The 17,477-nt window shown below is 45.1% G+C and overlaps 1 protein-coding gene across 1 annotated transcript in view; it reads left to right on the plus strand.

The window, feature by feature from the left end:
- LIN7C (lin-7 cell polarity scaffold C) overlaps window positions 1-17,477 on the plus strand; it is a 189,897-nt gene that overhangs the window by 86,603 nt on the left and 85,817 nt on the right. Inside the window, exon 3 of the mRNA XM_078684205.1 lies at window positions 12,043-12,114. Coding sequence (XP_078540331.1) covers window positions 12,043-12,114 — 72 coding nt within the window. The remainder of the gene's footprint in view (window positions 1-12,042; window positions 12,115-17,477) is intronic.

The raw sequence follows: 17,477 nt of genomic DNA on the forward strand, positions 1-17,477 counted from the left end.
TTAAGCTGCCACGGCGCTACAGTTTCTTTCTTGAGCTGCCAGGCTTGCTTAACTGCTAACTAAAGGACACTGGATAATTAGGTAAAGAGGTTGTCCAGATTACATCACGTTGGTAAAGTGAGGACATGAGCTTGGATTAGAAGGCGCATTTTGGGACTCTACAACCTAAATGTCCCCTCTGCATAACACATTTGATTTCCTGTGCAGCTGCGCCAATTTAATAGTGCAGCGAAAAAAATGAATGTGTCCTTCTGTAAATGTAACTGGCACTCCTGTAAGGCGCTCAAATACCTTCAGGTAGAGTTTGCGGTATATAAAATCGCAAAAAAAAGCCATTCTTTTATTAGCACTGAAAGTCTCGTGCTAGTGTATTCATGCCACACTAAAATTCCCATCGATCCATACAGTGAAGAAAAAGAATGTCCAGCTTCTTTTTTTTTTTTTTTTTTTTTTTTTAAAGCACGCCACTTTAAAGTGCGTGCGCACTACCTACAGGGCAAGTGGCTGTGGGCACAGACCATCTGCTCGGAGCCTGGATCCCCCTTGAGAAGTAAGACATTCTTTCCCTCCTTTATTGTGCCCAAGGTGAGACAACCGCACAGGGGGTCTGCATGAGGGACATTTCTGCAAGCCTCACCGCCCACGGGTATTTCCTCAATATCCTGCACACAGCAGCAGAAAAGGCGAAGCTTGACCCGGGCGAGAACAGGCAGCGCAATGGCTCTATTTCCATTTCAAAAGGTTGAAGCTGTTTTTCCTCACCTTCTTATCTGTTACTCAGTGATGTGGCGAACCTCCCACCTCCGCCTCCCCCTCGCTCTGTCAGCTGGAAGAGGGAGCGAGGGCTGCTACTGGGCCCCACTCAGCCTGTCATCCTCAAAATAAAGAGCAATTAATTTTACAGTGCGTGAAGTGTAGCACTGTAATAAGTGTTGCTTGTGTGCCCCAAATAACTGAAATGTTAGGGGGGCCCAAGTTAGCTTCTAAGGGTAGACCAGAACTACATAGTGGAGCAGGAACTCACTGCTACCTGTTTGCAACTACTCACTCTAGCCAAGACCGGACTTGCTGCCTGAGGCATTCTCATTGTTCAGACATCTTTGACTTGTGTTTGATTAAAAATAATCATTAAAACTGCTCTATTCATCAGAATAACGTATCCCCGTCCAGTATACTAGTTAAGTCTTAAAATGACTTGACTAGTGAAATGGTGGTGAGAAAGATATGAAGGGTGCCATTAAAGAAGAGAAAATGCTGATTTCACTTGGCAGCTGTACAAAAATCTGGTGGTTTGTTCAGTTGGTATGTGCTAGTTTATGCAAATGCAGAGCTCTGCCAATGAACACAACTAGAACACCCGGGCAGTGCTTGTGTGAAACCGGGGGGCCTCCATTTAAATACTCACAGTTTGTGAAAGAGAACCTGGCTAGTTGAAAGTTGGCTTCCATGCTTAAATGGTGTGATCTTAGGCAAATATTTTAATTCACCAAAACTAACTTTGTCTAAATAATCAAGAGAAGCACTTAAAAATGCATGCGTTCAGAATATGAGCTGTACAAAAACCCGTTTTTGAAATAATATAGACTACAATGTTGCTCTACATTCTGGTCACATACAATGTTCACTTCTGCCGTGCCTCTTGGTTCACTAATGGCACTGTCATCAGTGCGGAACATCGTCCATTCTTCAAGAATGTCAAGACTGATGGCGCGGGCAAACCGATCATGAGGGTTCAGTTTTCTCCTTCTCCAGATACATGATTTAGTGAGATTCTAGATCCTTGGCAGGGCATGAAACATGCTTCTGTCTGTCTGTAGGCAAGCCAAAGGGTGTTCATTTTTAATCAGTAAATAAATATTTTCAAAACATTTAGCCCCTCATTCCATAGGTGCATGCATTTATGGTGATGCATACACTTGTTTCTCTGTCAGCCCTTATGTTTGATGTATGGATGGGAGTAGGTGGGACAAGTGGATTTTACGGGACATGTAGATCTCTGTGGCATTTTGCCCCTTGGACAAGTAGAATATTTTGAAAATTCAACACCCCTGTGTCTCGTGTTATACCACCCTCTTTTCGGGTCCACTGGAATACTCACAGTATAATTCTCCTGTGGGTTTTTGGTGGACAAGAGAAGGGGACTGGTGCATGCTACGCTCCTGCGGTGCTTGGGCTGAGCAGGGTCCAACAGAATATCGAGCCCACGTATTTAGCACTGCCTGAGCGAGCATGGACGTGGATGGGAACGCAGTGGGGGATGGCACAGGAGGTCCTTCAATGCAGGACATCATGGGGGCAGTACAGACATTACAGACACAGGTTCAGGAGTTACAGCAGGAGAACGCTGGGTTGAAACAGGAATTGGTGGCTGTCAGGGCCAGAGAACAGTTACACCAAAGGGGGGGCCACTCCCGTTATTCACCCTGCGACCTTCCAGTACAGTGGGGGGGTTGGTCAAGGTGCAATGGGAGGTAGTAACTCCAGTAACCCCATTAATGTTACAGTGTCATCTCCGGTAGCGGTGCCGTTAGCCCCTCCTGGAAGATTCACGGGAGATAGTGAGAAGTTCGGGATGTTTATGACCCAGTGTCAGTTACATTTCATGTGTAGACCGAGTGCCTTCCCTGACGATTCCGCAAAAGTGGCCTTTACAATATCCTACCTGGCTGGCAATGCGGCTCAATGGGCTATACCTTTGGTGGATAGCGATGATCGTGTGTTATACAATTATAGCGCATTTAAAGAACTGATGCGGGGACTGTTTGCCAAGCATGCGTTCATGCAGGCTAGTGATGCTGAACTAATGAAGCTCCGGCAGGGCAGACAGGATTTGTTGTCATATATTGCTTCTTTTAACAGACTGGTATCCGAGACCCATTGGCCCACTGAAAAGAGAACTTCAAAATTTTATCAGGGTCTCTGTGAAGAGCTAAAGGACATCGTATCACAGGTGGTAGATCCACCAGAAGATTGTGCGGCATTTATAGATCTGGTGGTTAAATTGAACCACAGGGTGTCCGAGAGGCGAGGTGAGCGTAGCCGGTTTCAGGCATCCCGAGGTAGTTACGTAAAGGCGGAGATAAAGGCTGCAGGGGATAACAAGGTGGCACCCGAGCCCATGGAACTAGGCGGGGTACGGGGTCCTTTGGCGCCAGAGGAGAAGAAGAGAAGGAGGGAGAACAATTTGTGCTTATATTGTGGTCAGGGGGGTCATTTCGCTAGGGAATGTCCTGTAAAGCCCTCTGGTGCGGGATTCAGCAAAAAGGTGGCTTGTGTTCAGGTAGATCGTAGGGTAGGTGGAGGACAAGGCCAACAGTATGAGGTTGTCGGATCTATAGACCAAGCACCGAGACATTTCGTTATCAATGCCCAGTTATTGCTACGGACTCAGGATTGTGTTTCTGTTTCAGTATTGTTGGATTCAGGTGCCACTGGCAATTTCGTGGATATCACTATGGCGGAGAAGCTGGGGGTTCCTTGGCAGCTGAAGGAACGACCTGAGCCAGTGAGGGCTATTGATGGTACTGAGCTGACGTCGGGGTGTATCACCCGTCGGACTGCACCTTTGGGTCTATCATGTGAGAATGGGCATTCCGAGATGGTGGTTTTCGATTTAATCGATGCCCCTTCATTTGGATTAGTGTTGGGGGTACCATGGCTGCAGAAGCATAATCCTAGGATTGATTGGGTGCAGAGGTTGGTGACGTTAGATTCAGCGCATTGTTTGACGCATTGTTATGCCGTCGCAGGGGCACAGATCGATCCCTTGGTTTGCGCTGTGACGGATGTGGGATCTGTTCCTCCTCAGTACTTGGCGTTTAAGGACGTCTTTGATAAGACGAATGCCCAGGAACTACCCCCCAATAGGGCTTATGATTGCAAGATCGACCTGGTACCGGGGGTCTCCTTACCTTGTAGCCGGGTGTACGCATTGTCAGAGCCGGAAGAAGAACACTTGAAGGAGTACATCGATGAGATGTTAAGACTCGGGTTCATTCGTCCGTCTTCCTCCCCTGTGTCATCTGCTATTTTCTTCATTCCTAAGAAGGAAGGGACCCTTAGGGCATGTGTGGACTATAAGATTTTGAATGCGGCCACAGTGAAGAACAGGTACCCTCTTCCACTCATCTCCGTGTTGTTAGATCAGCTCCGCAGGGCTACCGTATTTACAAAATTGGATTTGCGGGGAGCCTATCACCTGATAAGGATGAGACCCGGGGATGAGTGGAAGACGGCTTTTAGGACCAAGTATGGTCTGTATGAGTACACCGTAATGCCGTTCGGCTTATGTAATGCGCCGGCGGCATTCCAGTTCTTCATTAATGAGGTGCTTAGTGAATATCGGGATCGCACAGTTATCGTCTATCTAGACAATATTCTTGTGTTTTCTGAAATAAGGGCAGAGCATACAGATCATGTACTTCAGGTATTGCGGACACTCCGGGAGCACCATCTTTATGCCAAACTAGAGAAATGCCAGTTCGACACCCAAGAGGTAGAGTTTCTTGGTTTCATTATTTCAGCAAAGGGGATACGAATGGATCCGGGGAAGATACAGGCCATTGTGACCTGGCCTGTGCCTACCTCTGTGAAACAGATCCAGGTACTCCTGGGTTTCGCCAACTTCTATCGGCGATTCATTACGCATTTTTCTGAGGTAGTGTCACCGATGACTCGTCTGTTGAGGAAGGGTGTCCCCTTTGAGTGGACCAGTGAGACTCAGAAAGCTTTTCGGTCTTAATTGGAGCACTTCACTTCAGCCCCTGTATTGGTGCACCCTGATCCTGCCCTGCCGTTCTTCGTAGAAACCGATGCATCCATGTGTGCTGTGGGTGGGGTGTTATCCCAGCGTGACGAAACTACCGGTCATATGCATCCAATCGCCTTTTTCTCAAAGACTTTGTTGCCCGCCGAACGGAACTATACAGTGGCCGAACGGGAATTGCTAGCTGTAAAATTGGCATTCGAGGAATGGCGACACTATTTGTGGGGTGCCAGACACGTTATCACCATCTATACAGACCACAAAAATCTTGAATTCTTCCGTTCCGCTAGGGCATTGACACCTCGTCAGATGCGGTGGGTGTTATTCTTTAATGAATACGATTTTGTCATCACCTACAGGCCGGCGGCCCAACAGGTTAAATCCGATGCCCTTTCTCGGATACATGGTGAACCCAAAGGAGAAGAACCTGTGACGGAGAATAGGGCCATGATTGAGAGTAAGCGGATAGTGGGGGCCATGGGTATGGATGATTTTCCTGGTTTGGTGAAAGAGCGATTGAAGCTTTTGGATCTAGCTCCTTTGTTATCTGTGCCTCAGGTTAGAAGGAAGGAAGGGTTGTTGTATCATGGGGACAGGATGGTAATCCCTCCTTCGCTAAGGAATGAGGTCTTGGAGTGGTGCCATTCATCTGCACTGGTGGCACATCCAGGGATGAGAAAGACAAGAGAACTGTGTGAGCGGTGGTTTTGGTGGGACTCCATGATAAGTGACATTCAGGGATATGTTAAGTCATGCCCTGTATGTGCCATCAACAAGCCATCGCACTGTAAGCCCTCAGGGCTTTTGTGCCCCTTGGAGGTACCGCCATCCCCGTGGCATACCATAAGTATGGATTTTGTAACTGATTTGCCATTAGTCTCTGGATATACGGCTATATTGGTGGTGGTGGATTTATTCACCAAAATGGCACATTTCATACCACTCCGCAAAATCCCTACAGCAAAAGAAATGTCGGTGGTCTTTATGTCTTCAGTAGTACGTTTACATGGGTTGCCAGAGGTGATTATATCTGATCGGGGGGCACAATTTGTGTCCCATTTTTGGTCCGAACTGTGTCTGGTCCTGAAGACAGAGATACGTTTGTCCTCGGCATACCATCCTCAGTCTGATGGACAGACTGAGCGAACCAATCAGACAATGGAACAGTACTTGAGATGTCTGATTACCTCCTTGTCATGTGAATGGGTGACGGCTCTGCCCATTGCTGAGTTTGCATATAACAACAGCTTACACTCCGCTTTGGGCATGACCCCATTCTATTGTTCACTTGGGTACCACCCTAGGGCGGTAGCTATTCAGCCCACGGGACGCATGCCAGCCATTGATGGGATTTGTAGGCAATTGAGTGACATCTGGGGCTTGGCCCGGGAGAGTCTGGTGGAGGCCAAGGCTGCTATGAAGGCACAAGCGGATAAACATCGGGCCCCAGCTCCCCCATATAAGGTGGGTGATTTGGTGTGGTTGGCATCTCGTAACTTGAGGTTGCAAGGGTCCCGTAAATTGCAACCCAGGTACGTAGGTCCCTTTCCAATAGTCCAGGTCATTAACCAGGTTGCAATGAAGCTTGAGTTGCCACAGGACTATGGGGTACACCCTGTGTTTCATGCTTCATTGTTGAAACCTTACATACCTTCTGCACAGGAGTTGCCCCCACCACCTCCATTGACAATTGATGGTCAGGAAGAATTTGAGGTGCATGCCATCTGCGACTCTAAACGGATTAGGGGTCGTCTCTTCTACTTGATTGACTGGAAGGGATATAAACAGGAGGACAGGACTTGGGAGCCGGCTGGTGGGGTTCATGCCCCTCGACTGGTCCGATTGTTCCATAGGCAGCATCCCTTGAAGCCCCGTCCCGTGGGGAGGGTCGTAGGGGGGGGGTACTGTTAGGAAACGGCAGTTAGTCCTGTTTCTGTGACCATGGGCCACCATCACATGACCTGGGTTATGGGTATAAATCTGTATCCTACCTTTTTTTCATCGCTCGATATCGCCATCGTTGTGACCTTGGTATCCGGCTCCTTCGTTTCCTGTGCTTTGCTGAGGAGTTCCCATTGCCCTCTTGCTCCTTTTTGTCTCCCACGGGCTCGTGGGGGATTTCTGTTCGTTTGGTTGCCTTGTCCTTCCCCGCTGTGTCAGAGAGTAAGTTTAGTTCCCCTTCCCCTATTTTTGTGCCAGACCCGTTTTTCTGCTCCCTCCCTTGTAGTTGCCAGCGTTTGTGTATTTTGTTTGTGGTGTGAGCGGGGGCTCCCGTTCTCACCTATTGTCTTTTGTCGGCAGCGCGGTATCTATCGCGCTGTTTGTTTACATCTGGGCATTTTTCACGTAAGCGCCTGTCCACATCGTTCGGCGCACGGAAGTGACGTTTCGGGTCATTCCGCTACTAATATCGTGTTTACAAACGCTGGCGTGTTGGAAGGAGAGTCGCTAGTCTCTCTTTTGTCCCTTGTCCCATTTTACTTATTTAAGGGTTTTTTTTGTAGCTGGGGTTAGCGGAATCCCTTCCCAGCCTTTCTTTTTTTTCCCCTTTTACGGTGCCTAGCTTTGCACCTTCACTGAACTCAGGACACTGTGTTCTTCGTGCCCCTGACTGGTTTTCATCTCCTTGTAGTGTCTTTATTTTTATTTTGGAGATACCAGTCCCTACACGAAGCCAAGCCTGCGCTTACCACTGGTAAGGAGGGGGTGCATGTTTTGGTGGTACATGGTCATGGATATAGAGGCTATATAGGATTTATGTATATTGAGAGATTGTCTTTCCCTTGTTGACTCCAGGTGCAGAGGCGTGAAGGAGGGAGCCGTGTCCTGACGTTCTACAGGGTGGGAGACTTGGTGTCTCGTGTTATACCACCCTCTTTTCGGGTCCACTGGAATACTCACAGTATAATTCTCCTGTGGGTTTTTGGTGGACAAGAGAAGGGGACTGGTGCATGCTACGCTCCTGCGGTGCTTGGGCTGAGCAGGGTCCAACACTCATTTCATCGCTCCACGTACAGAGGAGGCTCCAAACAAACTGGAACAGACACTACAACATCTTTCAAATCCCAAACATCCTCTAACAAGGGATACTTTAGAGGAGGATACAGAGGCAATAATAACAAAGGGAGAGGTCGCGGTAACAATAACAAACCGATCCTCTTCCGCCTCAAAACAGTGACTTCCCTCTGTTCCCCCCACAGCATTCTACTCCTGTAGGGGGCAGAACAACACAGTTCCTACCTGTCTGGAACTCCATTGCAACAGACAAGTGGGTAAGACAGACTATCCAACATGGCTACTGCCTAGAACTTACAGCAACCCCTCCACACATACCTCCCAGGCAGCGTCCAATGTCTACAGACCATCTGACTCTGCTTCAACAGGAGGTTCTATCACTTCTACAAAAAGATGCTATTCAGATAGTTCCTTTAGAAGAAAAAGGAATAGGGGTTTACTCGCTGTACTTTCTAATTCCCAAAAAGGACGGAACACTAAGGCCCCTCAACCATTACATACAATCAGATTATTTTCATATGATCACTCTACAACAAGTGCTTCCACTGCTGCAACAAGGCGACTTCCTTACAACACTAGATCTAAAGGACGCCTACTTCCATACCCCCATACATCCTGCCCACAGAAAGTATCTAAGGTTTGTACTAGAAGGACAACACTACCAGTTCAAAGTCCTCCCATTCGGAGTGACAACGGCACCAAGAGTATTCACAAAATGTCTAGCAGTGGTAGCAGCACATCTCAGAAGACAACAAATACATGTCTTCCCTTATCTGGACGACTGGCTCATAAAAGCCGAGTCATTCAATTAGTGTGTCCAACACACACATCAGACAATACAAACATTGCACGACTTAGGGTTTACGATAAACTACACCAAGTCGCACCTGCAGCCTTCGCATGTACATCAGTATCTAGGGACTACAATAAACACGTCTACGGCTCTAGCGTATCCCAGTCCGGCAAGGATACACAGCATTCAAGCCTTAGTCTCAGCTTTTCAAAACCAACAATCTCTGCAAGCTAAGGTGTTTATGAGACTAATAGGCATGACGGCATCTTGCATCTTCATAGTACCACACGCACGATTGCAAATGCGCCCATTACAAGAATGCTTAGCACAACAGTGGAACCAAGCTCAAGGTCAACTAACAGACCTGGTGTTGGTAGACAGCCGCACGCATCGCTCTCTGCAGTGGTGGAACACCAAAAACTTGACAAAGGGGCGGCCGTTCCTCGAGCCTGTTCCACAAGTAATGCTCACAACAGACGCATCCCTCACAGGGTGGGGAGCCCATCTCTTACATCACACAACTCAGGGCCAATGGACCAATCCACAAAAACTGCTCCATATCAAATATCCAGAGCTGCTAGCATAATTCTAAGCACTCAAGACTTTTCAACTTCAAATACAAAACAAAGCTGTCCTAATCCGGACGGACAATATGACAGCCATGTACTATATACAAAAACAGGGGGGGGCACACTCTCTGCAATTGGCCAGACTTGCACAGAACATTTGGAGATGGGCCATTCCTCAAAACATTTATCTGTTAGCGGAACACCCTCCAGGAGTTCACAATCAGATAGCAGATCTGTTAAATCGGCAGTCACAACAGATTCACGAATGGGAACTGCATCCACAAGTTCTTCAGCCATTCTTCCAAAGGTGGGGGCACCCACACATAGATCTGTATGCCACACATGAAAACACAAAATGCCCAGCCTTCGCCGCCAGATTTCCACACCCACTGTCCGAATGCAATGCGATATGGATGAACTGGTCAAGCAGATTTGCGTACGCTTTTCCGCCTCTCCCACTCATTCCATTAGTAGTGCGCAAGCTCAGACAACAGTCTCTCACACTAATCCTAGTACCTCCCACATGGGCATGCCAACCGTGGTTCACCACACTACTAGATCTCTCTCTAGTTCCACATCAAAAGCTATGGCTCACACCCTCCCTGTTAACACAGAACCATGGAGAAATCAGACACCCAGACTCCAACCAACTGAATTTGGCGATCTGGCTCCTGAAGTCTTAGAGTATGGTTATCTAAACCTACCACCAGACTGTATGAACATCATTAAAGAGGCTAGGAGACCTACTACCAGAGCGTGTTATGCCGCTAAATGGAAAAGATTTGCCATTTATTGCAACATTAATCAAATTGATCCCCTGGATGCTTCCATCCAGAATATCATTTGCTACCTTTTACACTTACAAAGGTCCAATTTGGCATATTCTTCCATACGCCTGCACCTTGCAGCAATTGCAGCCTATTTACAAATCAGGCAACCTCTGTCTCTCTTCAGAGTACCTGCAATCAAAGCATTCATGGAAGGATTAAAGAGAATAATCCCACCCAGATTGCCACCTTCTCCTGTGTGGAACCTCAAAATTGTCCTTACAAGACTCATGGGACCCCCTTTCGAGCCGCTACATAAATGTGAACTGCAATTCCTAACATGGAAAACAGCTTTCCTTGTTGCCATTACTTCTCTCAGAAGAGTAAGTGGGATACAAGCTTTCACTATACAAGAACCATTTTTTCTAATACATCCTAACAAAGTGGTTCTTAGATCTAATCCAAAATTTCTTCTTAAGGTTATCACTCCTTTTCACCTAAATCAATCCGTAGAGCTACCAGTGTTTTTCCAAAACCCAAACTCTGTAGCGGAAAGGGCTTTACACACATTAGATGTTAAGAGGCCTCTCTTATACTATATAGATAGAACTAAATCCTTTCGAAACACAAAACAACTGTTTGTATCTTTCTCTCCTCCACATAAAGGCAACCCCATCTCAAAGGGTAGTATTGCAAGGTGGAATGTAAAGTGTATACAAATATGCTATATTAAAGCTAAACGTACATTAACAGTTCCTCCTAGAGCGCACTCCACTCGCAAACTAGGAGCCTCTATGGCTTTCTTAGGAAACATACCCCTAGAGGACATATGCAAGGCAGCAACATGGCCAACACCACACACATTCACCAAACACTATTGTGTTGATGTGCAAGCCAAGCAGCAAGCTGCTGTAGGCCAAGCTGTCCTTAGAACTCTCTTTCAAACTACTGCAACGGATACAGGTGACCACCGCTAAGGGAGACACTGCTGCCCAATCAATGCATAGTGTACAATTTGCAGCCCATATGCCTCGAACGGAAAATGCTACTTACCAGTATGCATCTGTTCTTGGCATGTAGAGCTGCAGAGTTGTACACGCCCTCCCGCCTCCCCGGGACTTGTATCCGTTCCAGTTTTTCATCTTACATAGATGCACACGCATGGACATCCTTCTTTCTTAACTTTTACTAGCTCCATAATTTCCCATCATGGCGAAAAACAATCTAAGGGTGGAGCCGATGCCCATGCGCAGTATTGTCCAAGGGAGGAGTCACCTATCTCGTGACTACAAAGACTTCTTCCAAGAAGACAACAATCTGCAATCATCCGAGCCCAACACCAGGTGGCGATCTAATGCATAGTGTACAACTCTGCAGCTCTACATGCCAAGAACAGATGCATACTGGTAAGTAGCATTTTCCTTCTTTGAAAACGCCATGATTTCTAGGACAAATCAATATTCAAGAAAGGCGATGTCCCTGACTGCTGAAGCCGAGTTTTCCAAGAAATCGTTGTGGCTTTTTGGAACTAGTGGAAGTAGCCATGCCTGTATTTGGACTGGATGGGTTATGTCTAAATATGGTTATGATTTCTATGCCTATATAAGGGCAAGGTGAATTATACCTATATAAGGGCATGAATCGGTAAATGACACTAGGGTCCTAAAACGCTATACAACAGCACCTCAACAAACATGGATTTCTAGGTGGAATTTTACTTCTCATTTGTATCTCTTGAGCTCTGACCTTACAAAACTCATAATCTTTTGGGGTAATATCATAACGTTTTTGTAGGAACCACAGCCTTTCATCAACTTGTTATTTTCTGTATACATAGTTTGGGATCTTACAAGTAGCTTTTATAGCCATTAGAAGTATATAAAATAGGCACAGTGAGCACAGAGTTTGTTTTTTTACTTTAGAAAGACCACAATCCTCGATTTAATGACAGTCATTACAATCTACTGCATTAGAAAGCCATTGACTGTTTTCACTTACTCTCCTAATGTTTTTGAACGCAATATATCTATGTTTATAGTCCAAAGACTCATAGACAAAGTAAAAGCATCAAGACATTTTAAAACTAAAATACTGCAAATTGACATCTAACCTTTTAATACTTTGTTTTCATAGGTTTATGAACATGTGTATGAGACTGTGGACATAAGCAGTAGTCCAGAAGTAAGAGCTAACGCAACTGCTAAGGTACGGCAAATGAGTTTCACATTGGCTAGTTTTAAATGTAGTTTTAAGAGTAAATAAGCCATGTCTGTCTAGAGTGAAGGAAACATTCCCACCAGGTACTGGTTCTTTAAATTCCATAAAGTTGCAGACGTGCATTATATTACTTTTGAATATAGCCTGATAGTGCTTGATGTGGTGTCAATTGGAGTCTTCCTCTGGAGTTATGCATATTTGATAGTATGTTGATTTGTCTGCCTCTGTTTGTGGGCTTGCTGGAGGGCGGGAGTGCCCTTTGGCCATCGGTCAGATCCAGGTCCTGGTAAGGGTTGGCAGTTGCTGTGAATGAGAAGTTAGGTGATACATGAAATTCACACACTAGCAAGAGACAACAGTAACATGAAACACATGTAGTGGTGGGCAAAGGAGAGTCTGATGCGAGCAGGTTGGTCCTTTATACCTTTGAGCTCAATTTCGCCAGTGTGTTTTTATGTATTGATGCAGATCTACACTTAAGGGGTATGTGTTCTACTGGTGTTGAGATGTGTGACTGTATTTCATGATATTTAGCCGTTGATGTTGTGGCATCTGTGCTTTTTCCTTATACTGATGATTATGTGATGATGGTAATAAGTTCTTATGGTCTTGTTTTGCGCAAGATCAGTTACTTCCAGAGGACCCTTTGATTTGTGCGACCGTAATTTGGAAGAATAGAATGGTGTAATGTGTATTATGTCTGTGACGGATAGGGGCAGGTGTTGGAGTGTGTGTGTGTGTGTGTAGCTCTATTTTGGAACGTGGAGGTTGAGTTATCGGTGAAGTGATCATACTGTCATAGCCTCAAGTGTTAGCTAGTATGTGTTGCAGTTATGACATGTTTGGTGAGATGCGATGGGTGTGTTCAGGCTTGTGTGACATTTTGTTTTATAGTGTGGCATACTGTTATGCAATGTGCTGTTGATGATACGTGTTGCACTGATGAACCATCTAGTGTTCAGGTGGATGTTTGGATATTGAAAGGTTTGGAGATATAATATGTTGTATTTTGGGTTGAATTTGTGAGTGTGATGCAGTTTGTAGATGAGGTTGTGTATAAAGCATATTGGCAGTTCAATTCTGTAGCATGGATTATGTTTGAAGATGGTTTGATGTGTGTTTTGTTCAAAGTTATGGATCATATGATCTACTGGTGCAATCCATGTTTTGGGTGGCAAGACCATTTCGTGTTTGTTATTGTGGTGCAGGTTTTGGGTCGAGTTCTTCAGTTGGATATCTTGAATATGAAAGGTGTAGGTCTCTGATGTAGAAAGGAACATGTTAAATTACGGATTTGTATCTCAGAACATCTGTTATTTATATGCCGGCAGTAACTCCAAAGTTGCCAGAATGGAAGGGTGTGTGGTTATGTCGTATTATGGTTTGTGTATAGTCTTTTGATATAGTGGATGTGTATTGATATTTTTAGAGTAGTATGGCAGCATGTGATTCAGTGTGTAGATGGTTGTGGGTGGTCGAGTGGTGCTTCATGCTAGTGCCCTGAGTCATGTTGATGGTTGGTTTATGCTGTTGGTGGACATATAGTGGAAGTCTGGGGTGTGATAAAATATTTACATTGGTTTAGCGTATCGTGGTGAGGGGGGTTGTGGCGTGTTGCAAGGCTTAACACCCAGTCTCTAGTGTTTCACTCTGCATGGTGAGTCCTAGTAGGACTCCTAATTTGCCATCATTGTTGTGTGTGGTTGGTGTGGTTTGAGATATAGTGAGAAGTGTGTGTCATTTTACTATTGGTGTCTAGTGTGTGTGTCTGTAAGGGAGGATGGGTGTTTGAGGTGTTGTGGCATGCAGTAGCACTGATTTATGTATAAAGTTGTGATGTGTGAAGGGAAATATGGTATGAAGTGATGTGGAATAGCAGGGTCATGTATTGTTTAGTGTGACAACGTGCATTTGGTGAAGGTGGAAGTGAGCAATGGTGGAGTAGGATATTTAAAGACAAGTAATTCTGGGGCGAGAAGTGTCAATCAACCACAAGGAGGATCGGAGGAGCAAGCAGCAACACGGGGCATGAGGGGATAAGTAACACTGGGCAGGAGGGGGCAAGTAGCAGCATAAGGGCAGGAGGGGGCAAGCAACAACACGGATATTGAGGTGAAGAAACGGGGAGGAAACTTGCATTAATGCGAGGCATAGGACAAACGACAAGAAGGAGAGGCATGGGGATGAGTGATGGTGACAAGCAACACGAAGACACATGCACTCAAGTATTCTGGCAAGTTCCTTGTTAGCAAATCAGAAGCCAGCAAATGAGAGTGGCGATGAAGGCAACCAGTGGTAGTCAAACAGCAGGCTCTCATCCCACTGTAAGCTAACAAAATGCCTTGCAAGAGATAGTGGATACACTGTCTCATCTCGGACAAGACCCAAAAAAGAGAGAGCAAAAGTAAGGAGAGGCCGGTAGAAGGATGGAGAAGGGAGTTTGTAAAGGAGGACGAGGGGGGAGTGAGGAAACAGAAGGATGAATGGGCTAAGGGGAAGGGTGTATAGAGAGATGAAGTGTAGCTGTGAACGTGAAGGGAGTGTGGACAAAGGAGAAAGGCAGGAGAATGACTAGCAGGGAGGAGGAGATGCGTGAATATTCAGCTGATTGCTGTGTAACAGATCATAAACAGTAATGCAAATCACATACTGTCTAGAAATAGGTTTAAAATGAGCATCGTAATGCCTCCAGTTCCTAACGTGTTGTAATCACGCAACAGAAATCTGCTCTCAAGGCGTACATTTGCAGACTTCAACAAATAAAGCTCATCAGAGCATATAAGTAGTTCTGTAAAACATTGCACTCCAGGGGGAAACAGCTGAGGTTTTAGCGGCACATGAAGTGACACAGCAGCAGATTAAGAACAGGGCCTACGTTTGATGACGTGACCTTGTTGTATAATTCCGTAAAGCAACACAGAAAACTGATGCTCTTGTGTGTATTAAATGTGCTGTGCTGTGCAGTACGAAAATACTGGCTGGTGCTAGTGAGGAGGTGAACATTGCTTTATTGAAGGATGGGTCTGCCGATACAGTCTCTTTCCGCATATATGGATTTGTTGAGGCTTCGGAGGGATTTTCTGATTTCGCCTTTTGAGTGGAGGGCGCATTCATTGTTGTGGAGGGTGACCTCCATTGTTTGGAAATGGCCTACCCATTGTGTGAAAGGAAGGGCTTGTCTGCTTGTTATCTCTGTCAGTATGCTGGGTGTGATCCTTGTGCATGTGTCTTCTCTGATCGAGTGTATTGACCTCCCTCGGCCCACCGCCCTGCAGGGAGCGCTGGAGTGGTGAGTACACTGTGCCTACCTTTTGGTGGCCTACATGTCTTCAGCTGATATCCAAATTATTGTAGAGGGTGTGGCGTTCACAATGTGCTCTGTCCTTTGTGGAGATTGAGATACACGCTCTACTTTCATGGGCTTGATGTGTGTATTGATATAGGTAGAATGTGTTGGTTCCTACAACTACTCTGTTTAAAGTGGTTTATCAATAAATGACTGTTATCCGAGCTTTGAATCATTCTGCAGTTTAACAGTAAAATGTAGCAAAACATTCCCTTTATTGTCTAGTGGATTAAACATGGTGTGTGATCAATTCTGAAATGTCTGTGCCCTGTGATGTGATAATTATCCATTCCTATAGATGTATACTGTTAGTTGACTTTTAAATGACAGCCATTTTCAGCATCGGAATCTTTCCCTAAGTTTACATGCTTGCATCTTGCTCCCTCTGCTGATAGAATGACAGAACACAGTTTACGAGTTGTCATTGATTAACAGTGACGTTAGAATGAAGATAATATATAAAGGTCCCAGAGAAGTTCAGAAAACAAACACTTGCACTCATTTCGTCGCCGTGTGGATTTCCTTAAAGCAGGTCTGTTGCATCAGCATTGGCGTAGTCCTGGCAGCTTTGACTAAGATAAGTTTGCATTTTGTTTTTTCTGTCTCTTGACTTTGGTTTGTGGGATGGAATGTACCACTTTTCAAGCACTGCATATCAATCTTTTATTGTTTGGTTAATTAAAACCTTTTCAAAAGTTGATTGTACAGTGACCAATAGTACAATAATGTTATAAAAAAGACATAGCTGAATACTAGCAGAGAGAGTTCAGGTGAACCGTTCAAATAAGAGGGAATCTTAACCCCATACGAAGCGGCTTTGGCACATAAGAGTTAGACTGTGTACAAAAATACACGAAACACATAGCTGTTGTAAGAAGACAATCTACAGAATACAAACAGGAAAAGTTCAGCTGAGCCACATATTAAGGGGTGATGTAAAAACGGGTTCATTTTTTGTTGACATGAGTTAAAAACAGTGTGCAAAGTACGCAAACCACAGGTCAGTTAGAAAGTGACTGATCTATAACGGTATTAACCGACTTCATCTCACAAACTTATTTTACTCAAAGACTGACCTGGTGCAATGCAAGTGACAATCAATTTTTTTTTGTACATGGATTATAGAGCAATGTGCAAAATACGCTGAACACAGGACAATTGTAAGGTGACAGGTCTATCGGCGACTCTTGAGCGATAACATTGTACTCGGAAGCAATCCAACTGCAGTCCAGACGGAATGTATTTAAAGAAAACCAATAGACAGTAAGCCAACGTTTTTATGTTTTTTTGTAAGTAAAGGCAACCTTGGCTCCAACAAAGGGGTTCTTGCTGCAGGTTAATGTGTTCCACTTAACATGCAGACCCTGACCTTTGCACACAGTGGTAGCATTGCAAGCTGTGGGAATTATGGAGTGATGGACACAACCAAGTTTTACGACAGATAGTTTGCTCAATACGGCTGGAAAAAAGACTTCTCTTGTCCAGATCTACTCCTAGAGCAGCAGGATCCAGAAGCGCTGTAACGTATTGGTCGATTTCGTAACTTATGGACCCACAAGGATTGCAAGAGAGGCCTACTGCAAGTTGGTAAGTGATGGCTCATTGGTTCTCCCTCTGGGTAAACCCTTTTGCTGCTCTAGTGAGAAGCCTGGTGAACCAAATATTATGCACCGGCTTCTTTGGGTTCCCTAGGGTATAATGGAGCCTAGTAACCACTATGGAAACTCCGTCTGGTATTTATTTTATTTTATTTATTTTGAAAGTTTTACATAGCGCGGACAAGATCTTTGCAGATATCAGAGCGCTTTACAAAGAGGGGTACATGAGGGAGCATAGTCAGACAGATATATCAATAGATCAAACAGTACAAGTAGGTGGCTGCAAAGCCAATCATGTGAGTAATAAGATAACAATACAAATAAGCAAAGGGGTCAAACATGTAGTACAGATCGGTGCATAGTATTAACAGAGTTCGAGATAATAGTTCAAGTGTATTTAGCCATGA

The sequence above is a fragment of the Lissotriton helveticus genome, chromosome 3_2, assembly GCF_964261635.1.
Source record: "Lissotriton helveticus chromosome 3_2, aLisHel1.1, whole genome shotgun sequence".
NCBI lineage: Eukaryota > Metazoa > Chordata > Amphibia > Caudata > Salamandridae > Lissotriton > Lissotriton helveticus.